The sequence below is a fragment of the Coloeus monedula genome (assembly GCF_965178545.1).
Source record: "Coloeus monedula genome assembly, chromosome: 7".
Taxonomy (NCBI): Eukaryota; Metazoa; Chordata; class Aves; order Passeriformes; family Corvidae; genus Coloeus; species Coloeus monedula.
Genome location: NC_138787.1, coordinates 1,858,086 through 1,871,555, shown reverse-complemented (window position 1 = coordinate 1,871,555; position 13,470 = coordinate 1,858,086). Strand labels below are relative to the sequence as shown.

At 46.5% G+C, this 13,470-nt stretch overlaps 1 protein-coding gene across 1 annotated transcript in view; it reads left to right on the top strand.

The window, feature by feature from the left end:
• DRC11 (dynein regulatory complex subunit 11) overlaps nucleotides 1-13,470 on the top strand; it is a gene marked incomplete at both ends in the record, with an annotated part of 92,894 nt that overhangs the window by 77,144 nt on the left and 2,280 nt on the right. Inside the window, 3 exons of the mRNA XM_082285229.1 lie at nucleotides 4,085-4,171; nucleotides 6,458-6,632; nucleotides 9,337-9,575. Coding sequence (XP_082141355.1) covers nucleotides 4,085-4,171; nucleotides 6,458-6,632; nucleotides 9,337-9,575 — 501 coding nt within the window. The remainder of the gene's footprint in view (nucleotides 1-4,084; nucleotides 4,172-6,457; nucleotides 6,633-9,336; nucleotides 9,576-13,470) is intronic.

Here is a 13,470-nt window from a genome sequence, read left to right as displayed (position 1 = left end):
TGCAGGAGTTCCGCAGCGCAGCGAGCTCCAGAAATATTTCAACACCATCAGTGCTGGGGGACTCTTATCAGGCTCTTTGGGTCTGCTCTTCAGCAAGTCAGAGCTGATTGTCTAAGTGTTACACCAAAAAAAAGGGATGTGATGGAGTTTATTTAAGATTAAATGATACAACCCCAGCATTTAGAGGCAACAGAATTTTGAATTCTGTTGTTCATTTGTTTTTTTTTCCCACTGCTTTAATGTTCATTTGTTCATGACCCCTGCTGTATGGTCCCTTCAGGCAGGTTGAAGAGCCAGGTACAGCTTGTCCTGGTACACTGGCAGAATTCTTTGTATGTTTAGCATTTCCATGCCACACCAGACTCTTCCACTACAGCTAAAATTTGGGAATAGTACAGTGAGTCTTTCTTCCAACATCCAAAATAATTCTTTTCTCGGTGCAGCTCGGCCAGCTGGAATCCTTAGAACCTTGAAGTGATAAATTTATCACCAGTGCTCAAATCTGCAGTTATTTCTGTGAGAAAGCAGCTTTAACTTGTGTTACCCTAACGTTAAAAATTAAATTTATCCTGTTCCAAGTCATTTGCTGCCTCACAAACCAGAATACAGTGGCATCATCACTGGAGCCCTGGAATATTTACCTGGTGATGCTCCCACTGATAAGGTCTAATCACAGGTTTCAGTGCAGCATTTCTGGGTGTATAAACTACAGAGCCCTGAGCAGTTTTCAGCAATAGCTTGAGCTTCCAGAAAATCTTGGGCCTTTTAATAAAAAATTCCATCAAATCCTTTAAGTTTGAAGGAGCCTTGTGCACATGCACTGGGCAAGAATCAAATTTCTGCATTTTCAAGTGTAACAATTTAACTGTTAAACTCTGGCTCTCAGGTTTGAAAAGTTGAACCCAAGGCTCTCAAAAGTGCTGTTTGATCTTTGATGACTGCTGAGAACAGGATGAGAGAGGGGTTTTTATTTTTTCCATAATGATTTTTCTGAAGTGCAAATCTCAGTGTGGTATTAGAAGGGTTAAGGGGCCATCTGCTGGCAGCTCCAACAAATTGTGGGATTGCAGCAAAGCTAATAAAATTTCAATTACAAATTAATTATGTACAGTGCATTTAATTATCCATGGATTCAAACTGTCCGTGGATAATTCAAATGGAGCCCTTGCACGGGGGGATATACAGTCTGCTACGGATCTGCCAACCATTTAAATTAGATGCCAATGGATTCTGGGTGTCTGAGCTGGATTTACAAGAAGAAACAGCCAGGCCCAAACAGAGTGTGTTGAATTAGGTTGTATTAATGTCTATTAACACCCGAAAAATCATGGAATGATGGAACAGTTTGGGTTGGAAGGGACCTTAAAGCTCATCCAGTTTCCCCCTTGCCATGGGCAGGGACACCTTCCACTATCCCAGGTTGGTCCAAACACCATCCAGCCTGGCCTTAAACACTTCCCAGGATGGAACACCCACAGCTTTTCTGGGCAACAAATACATGCAGGCCATTTTCTACATTCAGCTCTTTGCCTCAAAACAGAAAACACAGAATTCTCTCTCGAAGTGCCAAAATGGAGGTTATTCATTATATTTCCACTTAGCACAGAAATAAAGGGGGCAAAGAAGATGGAAGGTGTCACAACAGCGAGCAGTTCTTCTGTAAGAGTTAAAAATGAAGGTATAACCCAACTTCAGACTTCAGGCTGCATTTGAGGGGTGCTGCTCATGCCAGAAAACATCTCCAAGCCAAACAAGGAATATCTGCACCTCCTAGCCTGTGGTGACCCCACCGAAAGGGCAACAAGGACACAAGCAGAGTCCAACCTTTGCCAATGGCTTTTGTAGCCTCTGTAACCTCCCCCACACCCTTATTTCCCTCTCACACCCCACTGCAGCATCAGGCACTGAACAGGTTTTTTAGGGATGTACAAATGCAAGTGCAAATCTGTAGGACTGGCCTGCATTTCCCACAGGTGTCCCAGCCCTTGGCCAGCAGGATATCCAGCAAAATTCCCAGAGTGTCAGGCTGCTGCACAACTCAAGGAAAGCCACAAGTCACCGTCTCAAATGTCCCTTGTGCTCTGCAGGTGTAGGGGGGTGTGTGGAGGTTTTGGAACGTGCGAAACGTACCTCTGGAAATGGATAGATAGGGGATAGATGGGACAGCACCCAGCCTTAAAAGGCAGGGATTGTTGCTGTACAGTTTTCATCTGTCACTGCATTCCAGCTTGTGCTCCACACACTCCTGGAATCAGTGGTACCCCTCAAGCTGTACATGCAGGAAAAGATCCCCGTAACCGCTGAGCCCACACAGCAGTTCCTGCAAGATTTTGGTATTATCTCTTCTGATGTGTTGTTTTCATTTTTTTTTATCTTCACTATTAACACTGAATATTTGAGTTCCTGCCTTCCAACAAAGAAGAAGCTCAGGAAGGATGTGGACCTGTTGGAGTGAGTCCAGAGGAGGCCACCAAGTTGATTAGAGGGATGGACCACCTCTCCTACAAGGAAAGGCTGAGAGAATTGGGCTTGTTTGGCCTAGGAAAGACAAGGCTTTGGGGTGACCTTAAAGCCCCTTCCAGTGCCTGAAAGAGCTACAAGAAAGATGCAGAGAGACTCTTTATAAGTGCCCAGAGGGACAGGACACAGGGAATGGCTTCCCAGTGCCAGAGGGCAGGGATGGATGGGATACTGGGAAGGAATCTTTCCCTGTGAGGGTGGGCAGGCCCTGGCACAGGGTGCCCAGAGCAGCTGGGGCTGCCCCTGCATCCCTGGCAGTGTCCAAGGCCAGGTTGGACAGGGCTTGGAGCAGCCTGGGACAGTGGAAGGGGTCCCTGCCCACAGCAGGGGGTGGAATGGGATGGGCTTTAAGGTCCCTCCCAACCCAAACCATTCCATGATTCTACAATCCAGCTGTTCTGGATTTGGAGGTATCACTTGACATGTTCCAGGACTGACCAGCTGCCATCAACAAAAGTGTCACATGCTCAAGCTGGCACTGCTCCCACTTCAGCCCACCACCAGCACAGCAAACAAAATGAACAGCCCTCATTTCCTGTCCCCTTCCCCATCCCTCCTCTACAGCCACGCTCCCTCTTTGAAACACAGCCACAAAAATCAACTGCGGTGCTGCGAGCAATGATGCTCACAACTTCATTCTTCCTGCCTGGCTGTCAATCAGACAGGAGCTTGTGATGTACACAGCCCATGGATTTTGTAAGCTGCCTTCCTGAAAGCAGCGGTTTCAACTAGGGGGAATTAAAGGGGGGGAAAAAAAAAAGGCAGGATAGAAGGATGCTCTGTGCCTCTCTCTCTCTCTGTCTCGTTACCGCTGACTCCTCGAGCCATCACTTTTGTTGCTGAGCAAACTCTGAAAGCCACTGGAAAGTGATTAAAATTTGGCAGCAGAATGTCTAAACCTCTGGAATGGCTCAACCTCTGGCGTTTCTATAGCAATGGGGAAGAGTGCAGGATGTGGAAAAAGCCTGTAGCATTGCTGCCATCCTGCTGTGAACCAGAGGTATCGTGCCTCCGACTTTGGAGCAGGAAAACCCATTTTTGGACTCACTCCCCCACTCCCTTCAAATTTAATTCTTGGGCCCACTGCAAATTCAATGCTGGGGTTTCAACCAGAAGACTGACAAACTATTTTGCTTAAAGATAGTGCCCTCCCCTCTCATGCAACAGCCATGTCCTGCCTGTCTCCCCATCCAGAAAACCAGGGTGGGATCCCAGCCTCAACCTAAAGCTGCCCTTGGACTATAATTTTCCACTGAATACCAAATCGGGGCTTCCTTTTGCAGGAACGCAGCTGAATCTGTGCTGAGGAATTAAAGCTAAGCAGACAAAATGCTCCAGTCTGGGATGGGCTCTTAATGCTCAATTCCTAACTGGAAAGAGTTGGATTTGCCAAGGCTGCTGAGCAGTGCCATCCATGAGTGCTGAACATTCCTGGGCATAAAAAATAAGCCAGGCTAATTGAGCTGCTGAAATCTGGATTCAAAAGCACAGTGCCAGGCTCCCAGGTATGAAACTGCAGCTGTTTTAATCAACTCCTGGCCTTTTCTCCCCCGTTTTCTCACAGGTGGGCAAGGAATTGCAGCCTTCAGTTGTGTGGATTGGAGGCACAGAGAGATTATATTCCAAAGGGACACCGAAGGGAGAGGAAGAGGTGAGTTCTTCTTTATTTCAGTGCAGGTAATTCCTCCTGTTGCATGACATCCCACACAAAGGAACAAGTGTATTCCTCAGCTGAGCTCATACCACTATGACCAGACCTGCCAAAGCTTGCTTGATAATAGCTTGTCTCACTAACATTTCTTTTTTTTTTAGCTTTTAAGAGAGTCTTGTGACTTCTTAAGAGCCCCCAAGAGGTCACATTTCTCTCTTCCACCTATCCTTGCTTTATTTAAAAATAGTCCAGTCACTGCTCATCAGTGCACTGGAAAGTAAAAGGGAATAATGGAGAATTTCAAAATATGAGGCAAGAAGCTCCAAGTTGAGATGAGCTTAAATTGTTCAGCTCTATTAATTTGTGAAATTGGATGGAGCCAAAGTGAACAATAAAGTAACAAGGATAAATTTCCACTGCAAAAACAAAGAGCCTGTGTTAAATAGTTACAATTACAGATTATTTTCTTTGGGTTCCCAGGAGTCCTAATGCCACTGCTTCCATTCTTCCCTCTTCTGTGGAGCTTCTCCACTGGAAAAAAAAAATTTTAAAACACTGCCCAACAGTCACAGCAACAAAACCACAGCAGAGGGCAATTCACCCCAATTCCTGCTCCCTGCAACATATTTTGCTTTTAGAGCTTTATTCTTAGGTTGTCTGTGGGGTGGTCACAAGCCTGCATTTTGGAAAGGCAACATGAGGCAACCCAACCTTGGATGGGGCTGTTCCTTCTGCAAGGGCTGCATGAGGAGATGGGTGTGCAGTGATCGATGCCCTCAGCAGTCCCCACAGCGAGGGGGAACCTTTCTCTTGGGCTCAAATCTTGGCAGGAAGTACAGATGGGGATTAAAATTAAGATTAGGGACCAAAGATGGCCTGGATTACTCATGATCCTGCTCTGTTTAGCCATCAGTGGGGATGGATTTCTTGTCCTGCCCACTTCAGAATCCAAGGTATCACCTCTGCCCCTTTTACTCATCCCAAGACCTGCAGGCATTTAACAGAAGGTCTCTTCCCTGGGTGGGAGTCTATTGGCTCCAGGTTTGGAATCCCACACATCCCAAGTTGTTCACAGGACATGCAGCATTTGGAGGGGACAGCATGAAACTGGAGGGACAGACAGAGGTCAGTGGCAGTCTGGGGAACCTTCCTTAGGAGTGCTGGAATTCTGGAGAGTCATGGAGTGGTTTGGGCTGGAAGGGACCTTAAAAGTCACCTTGTTCCAACCCCATGGCCAGGGACAGCTTCCACTAGACCAGGCTGCTCCAAGATGAGCTAAGCTCAGCCTTCAGAAGCCAAAGCTTCTGAATCTCACCCCAGGGTGACATTCCTGCCACCAGGACCGAGGGATACTTCACCCAGGAGCAAAACTATGAGCTGGCAGTGTCACCCCTGCCAGCAGCAGGCCCATGCCCAGCCCTGGGGCTAAGACACCCTCAGCTCATTATCTTGATGAAGTAATTGGCACACCTGGAAAAATGCACAGCATGACTATGAGAAGAAAAGGAATGATCCACCAGATATATAGTGTTAAGACAAGCATATTTAGGGGAAAAAAAAATGCTACTCTACCCCCCAAAACTTATGGGAAAGCTTACTGATTAACAGTAGTGACAGCACAGCAATCTGATTAGGCTTCTCCAGCCAATATTTATTTGAACATTATCAAACAAAACTCTCCAATAACAGGTTTTGCTCAATACTCATCTGTTCTGTAAGTAGTTAAATATGTGTTACAAAGTCAAGTAGTAAATTATTGCAAAGACATGAACCCTGAGCTCCCAAAACCTTTGTTCTCAGAACCTCAGCAAGTTAGAAACCACAGCAAAAAACAGGAAGTGTATTTTTCACACTTAGAAGTCAGAAAATCGTAATCTCCAAGAGCTGGGAGGATTCCAAACAAGGTTACAATCTTCTGCCTGCTGAGGTTCATCAGGTTTGCAGGTCCCTGCAGTATTTCTCCTTGAGCTGGAAATAAGGATTTCCTTCTTTAAGTGAGTTGTTTCCTTCCACCTTTGAATAACTTGAGCAGCAAACTCAATAGTGAAAGGCACCGGCACAAACCCACAAAAATAGAAACAGAAATCAAGTGTTTAACCCGATTTCAAGGAGGCAGAACCTTCCTCCTTGTGCTGGTATCTCCTCTGCTCATACCACATACAACCAGGCCACTAAAAACCCTCCCAAAATCCTGTTGCAGGCAGCAGGTACAGCTCCAGCTCATTAACTCGGAGCTGTCAGCATCGTTAACAACTCTTTTCCTCCTCGCATTTCCACGTGCTGCAGATGAACGCCAAACGCCTGGCAAGGATGCTGCCCCCGTTCCTGAGGGCTCTGAAACCCAAGGACAGGGTGCTGCTCGTGGGGACCACTGCCAGGCCCTTCGATGCCAATCTGGGACCTTTCTGCAAAGTCTTCCAGAAAATCATTCTCGTTCCTAAGCCCGACTACCTGACAAGATGTGGCAAGTATTTCACGTAGTCCCCGTGGTTATTCCTACTGTTTAAAGTCCACGTTTATTGTCTAGTTACCCTCAGAACTGACCTTCAACTCAAGTCATGCCCCTGGTGCACCTCAAGTCCTGAAAATTTAGGTCAAATCAATACAGGCTATCCCAAAGATCAAATAATAGAAGTGGAAGTTGGGAGAAGAGTTTAAAATACTCTTCAGCAGCGATTCCCATTTTTCCATGAGTTTAGTGTGCACCAAGCTCAGACTGAGCTGGTTTTCCCCTCCGTCTGAAGCACAAGATCCTACTTCAGCACACATTTTCTATTTGAAGCTTTTATTTATTTTTTAAACACAGTGATTCTGAATTTCTGGTTCCAGCTTGCAATTCTGAATTTCCGGTCTCCAAACTCTAAACAACACAACTTCCAGGCCTCTCCAAAACCAAACCATGTCCGGAGGCCTAAATGTTCTCACTGCCAAATTCCACATTTTGCACTTACAGATCGCGAGAGAAATTGTAGAGGCAGCCAAGAATTTGCACGTCTGGTCTGTCAAATGTTTACAGTGATAGACAGCTCCCAAAGTCTGAAAAAAACCCATGGAATATTCCATGTACTGAGACTCAAAGCTTGTAAGGAAATCAGTGGCTTTTTCTTCTAGCCATGTAAATTGGTCTAATAAGACAAACTTCCAATGTGTTGCGATTTTAAGCACCCTGAAGTCTGCAACAAACAGCAAGAAAAGAAAACACATTTGGCTCAGGGACCTTGCCACACAGGTTCTCTTTGCTCTGTCCACACTGTCACCTTGTTACAAAACTCTTACAAACACACTGTGCAGTCCAGTTCCATCCTGCATCCCTCAGAGGCAGCCAGGGCACCGAGGTGATGCACATTTGGGCGAGCCCAAGACAGATTTTGGCTGCCTAGCACGTTGTAAATCTCTCCCACGTTCCGTAACTTTCCTGGTGTGGATGGGAAATGGTCACCAAGCAAGGGAACATGTGTTTCATGTTAGGTTACAGCTCTGATAAATTGCTGAGAGATAAGGGGACATGAGTAAAACCTAGAGAAAGGAGGTGATAGCAGCTGAATTTAGCTGTGCTCACTTCTGGGGGTTGAACTGCCACATTCTGGGAGTCTCACCACTAACTTGGAGTCCAAAAAAAAAGGGCCAGCTCAAGGGATTTCAACAGCACACTTAAGAACACCCCAAAAAGTTAACTCATGGCATTTTAAAGCAGATTAAACTTGTAGCTTTAATTCTTTGACGTTGCCCCCATTTGAGACAGTGCCTGGCTTGTTCTTCAGGTTCAATCTTCCCTGAAGTTCTATGGAAACAGGATCTTCACCTCCCAATCCTGTCAATTTTCAGTGCCTGACACCCCATTTGAGAAAGAAACAAACTTGTTTTGACAGAAAAATAATGACATAACAAATTCTTGCAAGCCACAGTGCACAACTACCTGTCTGCTGCAGCCCTCCCTCTGGTTACAGACCAGAGTATTCCAATCTGGGCTCAGTGGGAACAGTAAATATACAATGGAAATCATTAAACTGGAAGATTCACAATCCCATACTGACTTCTTGCCATTAATCACCCAGCGAGGCAGTGCCTTGTGTTACACACCTGCACCAGGAGCTGCAGCACACAATATATTACTGTGCTTGCTCTTGTGTGCATCAATTCCTCTTTTATGAACTGGTGATTCAGCCAATATTTATTGAGCACAAGTGCAATTCAAGTGGGAGACCACAATTTGCTCGAGTGAGAAATGCAGTGCAGAGCTGTCAATAGTTACGGGCTCGAGCCCGCGGTATCGACGTCGCAACCCAAGGAAGAACGAGGCAGCTCTGCCAGCAGCATCAGCCTCTCCCCAACATCTTCATGCCAAATCTGAGCATTCAAGCACACCAGACTCAAATATGTCTCATTCAAGAAGCTTTTTAACCTCTTATCCCTAATCCTTCTATTTTTTTTCCAAATATTTCTATATAATGCCTTAAAGCCAAGCCTGAGGAGACAGGATCAAAGTTTTCCTAAATTTCTCTGAAACAGCTCCTTATTTAACATAAACCGAAAGAGTGGTATTATTCCTATTTTTTTTTGAAAGCAAAATCTCAGCCACTTCACAACCCCAAAGAAAACAATCATGTCACAGAGGTTCACAGCTAAAAGATACAACCAGATTTACTTTTCAAGTAACAAGCAAAACCCCAATCCAGAAAATTTGCACCTTGCAACACGTGCCTGCATGGCTGGAAGCCTTTGGGACGTGGAGTCCTCAGAGCAGCCCTGAGTTCAGCAGGAATAAGCTGTGGTGAGGGTCACAGAAATAAAAACAGGCTGTTGGTAAAGGTACTTAACTCTGCACATCCAAATGGGAACGCTGGACATGTTCTGTGTGCGCACACAGAGTTTCTTTCCTTTTTCACACACATGTCCACCCCACTTAATGTGCCCTTAATGACTTGCTGAAAAGTACTGACTGGTAGCCAGAAATGATCAGTAAGAGTTTAAAAACACATGTGCCTATTTAGGCCCCTATGCTGCAAATCTGAAGATAAAAGAAAGCAAACCAAAAAAAATTTGTATCTTGGCTTTCCTGATCAATAGTCCTTATTTTCTTGTTCCAGTTTCAAAATTAATAATAACAATAAGGTATCTTTCCTGCTTTCCTTGAACTCCTGTCTTTGCCATGTCCTGATGCTCAGCACTGTGGAAGCACTACATCCTGCAGAGCGGCGGGGCCCTCACCAAGCTGGTGAACCTGAACTGCCTGGCCCACGTGTCGGATGGCTTCACCCAGGGACACATCGTGGACACAGTGCAGACTGTCCTGAGCGAGCTGAGGCTGCTGCAGATGCCCAGGAAGCCACTGAGGACTGCTGAGTTTGTCACTTCTCTGGCCAGACACGACCCGGTGTACAAAGAGGAGGAAGAAACATTCCAGGTGACTTCCAGAGCTCTGTTGCCCGTCTTTTATTATCCCCTGCCCTGTCCAGCCACACTTGATGTAGGAACCTGCTCATTGTGCTGGTGGGTTGGCACCTCACTATTTGAATGATGATTTAGGGCTCAACAGCACCAAAACCCATCTCTCCCATCTGGGGATGTGCCAAGCCAGTCGTTATTTTGGCAACACGGCTGGCAGAGTGCTTTGGTGAACCAGCTGCTGGCACCCAGCTCACATGGGCAGAGTGGCCTCCACGTGCATGGATAAAACACACACGGGCCATTAATTCCATGCATTTGTTCTTTTCCTCCCAGAGCTGTTCAGCAAGCCTGGATATGTCACCTTGAGAAGGCAAAAAACCTGGGCATTCAATGTCCACACAGGGATCAAGATCTGAGACCTTCTCTTAAATCATTTCAAACAAGAATTTCCCTTAAAATTTTCATTTCAGGCTTTAAAATAAATGAGCTTCTGCCTCAAGCTCCATCGCTCTTCTATCCCTGCCCTCGGGGCTATAAAATCCTGAGGGCAAAACTGAGAGCATTTGAGGGGTCTTTTATTCACTCAGTGTGCCCAGAGCAGCTGTGGCTGCCCCTGGATCCCTGGAAGTGTCCAAGGATGGAGTTTGGAGCAGCCTGGGATAGTGGAAGGTGTCCCTGCCCATGGCAGGGGGTGGAATGGGATGGGCTTTAAGGTCCCTTCCAACCCAAACCAGACTCTGGTTCTGTGATTCTACGTGTGCCTCAAATATCCATGGATCACCTTCAAGCCTAATAAATGCTACAAAATCCTTGGCCACCGGGCAGAGCGCCCTGCTGTGCCCCAAGGAGCTGCAGGCAGCCCACACCAGGAGCTCCAAATGAGTTAAGACCTCTGTACTGCTCCAGGAGACCCCAAAAGAGTTTTCTACTGCTTATGAACCCTCCACTTTTCCTGGCTGAAAGGTTTCCTTGTCGTCCTGCTCCTTGAATCCCCCAGCACCTCCCATCACAGACAGGATGCAGATTCTCACAGCTTTCTCTGAGGCTTCTTCCACTGCTGACCTAATGATAGTGCATATTTCTCCCAGCCCTGCTGAGTACTTCCCAATTTCCATTTAGAGCCATTTGGCTCGCTCAACACAGGCAGCATTTGTGATATTTGGCAAATTACTCTTTCCCCCCACCATGCTTCCTCACTAAACCAGTATCTCTCCTTAGGGAAAGGCTAATGGTTCAGTGTTACAGCAAAGGAAAAAAAAATACTCCATCATTCCCAGCTCCAAGTAGTAATCCATTTGTACCCTGCAACATGAGAGCAAGTATTTAGTCCGAGTTTAACTTGAAAATATTATCCCAGTCACTCTAAACGTGCCTGTTTTGTACAGCACCAAGTGCCTGGGCAGTGCTTCATCTGGAACACGGCTCAAATGATCCCATCCTCAGCATCCCACGGCAATCATCTCTCCTTGCATTAATTACAGCCCTTAAGAAAGTATTTCCTTTTATCTGTTGGAATTTTGTTTCCCTTAAATGTCATGGAGCCTTGCTGCAGCACCTGTAATACGGCACAGGGGAAGAGGATTGTCAAAATGGCCTCGTGCATTAATTAACTCCAGTAATCCCCACCTCCCCTCACACAGAAGCCCCTCTTCCCAAGCTTCTAATCATTGCCATTTCTGGGCCTTTCCCCTTGCTTTGCTTTGTCCCTTGTGGAAGTGGGGCAGCTAGAACACTGCACTCAAAGTAAAGATTAGCCCTGTGATGAATCTTTGATTTTTCTTCCCTGAAAGCATGAATCTCCTAGTCTGACATTTATATTCTGCCAGTGTTCCAAAATGAATATAAATAATGCAAAATTTGTGACAATGTGATTTCTCCATTCCATTCACTCAAATTTCTGCCCCAATTACACATCCACATTTTTTGAAATTATAAATTAGTGCACCAGGGTGGTTGGTACAAATCCTTACACAGAAAGGATTTCTAGAGAGGCAAAGCCAGCTAACCACACCACTTCTGCCTGGTAGTGACTGGACCAAAATCATGGAATAGTTTGGCTTGGAAGGGACCTTAAATCTCATCTTGTTCCACCCCATTCCATGGGCAGAGACACCTTCCACTAGCCCAGGTTGCTCCAAGCCCCATCCAAGCTGGACACTTCCAGGGATGGGACAGCTACAGAAATACATAGGAAAACCCATTCCAAAGCCTATGGGCATCATTCCTCCAAAAACCAAACATTTTAACTCTGATCAGTCACTGCTGCCAGTAACTCACACCCCCAGTTCAGATGCTGGTGAAAAAGGGACTTTTATTTTAGGCATGTCTGAGGAGCTGACTTCACTCATCTCATGGAACAGTTACACCAGTTAAAGAGGCAAAAAGTTACTGTTGTGCACTGAAATATTTGCACAAAGAACTGGGAAAAGAACAAGAGAACACATCCCAAGTCTCTTGGCTTCTCCTGCCAAATGCTTCGGAGTCCTTTGCCAGTGACCCAGAGCTGGGAGGAAGATGATCACCCCACCAAACAGCTCTTTCGACCCCACCATGCTCCCAGAAAGCTCTGGGCAAGATTTTCCTACTCTCTCCACCTCCCACTTAAGGTCTGGAGGGTGTTACACCCAGCACACAAAACTGGAGGGGAAATAAATTCGCTGTGGCTTTGTGGAGTCTCACCCAGGGCCAGACACATCACCGGGTTCTCGTGGCTTCCCACAGCTGCTGCTGGGGAAAGGCAATTCCTGCTGGAGCCCAAACCCACCATCACCACCTCACCCCTCTCATCCCACTCATGGGAAGGGCCACAAACAGCAACACACCCTGATCCAGCTCTGCTGTTCTCCCAAAACCAGGAATAGTTTGGTCTGGGACTAAGGCAGCAAAATTCAGCTGCACTCAGAGCCCAGGGTTCCTCCCCACCACCACCCATGTCCTGCCTAGATGTGGGCACACAGGAGGCTGGAGGATGTTTTTATCAGTGAGGACAGGGTTTTTGGAGGAGAGGTGCTCAGCTAATTTGGGTAATTAGAGCAGAATTGCAGTGTCCAGCAGCCAGATGGATGCTTGACCCCTGTCAACCACCTGCTGAGAGTATTTATCTGCAGGGTGCCTGTCATCATCAGCCCTTCCCAGACCCCAGAAAGAACTCTTGAAAAGCTGACACCAAGCAGGAGCATCTGGCACCAGGAGAGGAACACCTTGAGTTTTTCTTCCCTATACCCTTCCCATCCCTCTTCTCCCAACTTCTCTTCCTCTAACACACACTGGGCAACTGGACAAGGCAATTTCCTAGAGGATGCCTGACCAGGCTCAAGCTGGAGGCAGCATTTGGGATGGATCAGATGGAAAAGCCTTTGCAGGATGCCACACTGGGAGGGAGGCTGAAGATGACACGGGCAGAGGAGGCAGAGCTGTGGTGTTAAATAGCAGCCAGTGGTCAAGAAGGAAGGCATTTTATCAACCACAGGCAATGCCTGGTGGCATTTTAATCTCTGGTTTAGGCAGGACTTTGTTGAGAAAGGTTCTTGTACATACAGAGAAGGAGTGATTCCCAGCCAGTGCTGACTTTAAAGCCTTCCCTTCTCCTTCACTTCACATTATTCTCACACAGCCTAGAGCTGCCTCCCTGACACCACAGCCCAGGAGCCGGGCGAGTCTGCAGAGCAACTCCACCAAAATCATTTACAAGTCACAGGCCTGTGAACAGGCATCTGAAAGCAATAAACAGGTTCTTAATGTTCAGGGTTTGTTTTGCTTCCTAAGCCCCCTCATTGAAATCAAAACTGTCTGGATCGATTTGCAGAGGCACGAGAAGGGGATGATTTGTCTGCTGCCAAGTCTGGAGCAGAGGGAGCTCTGACAAGAGCTATATTCTCTGGAAATAGGGTTGATCATGGAATTTAACATTT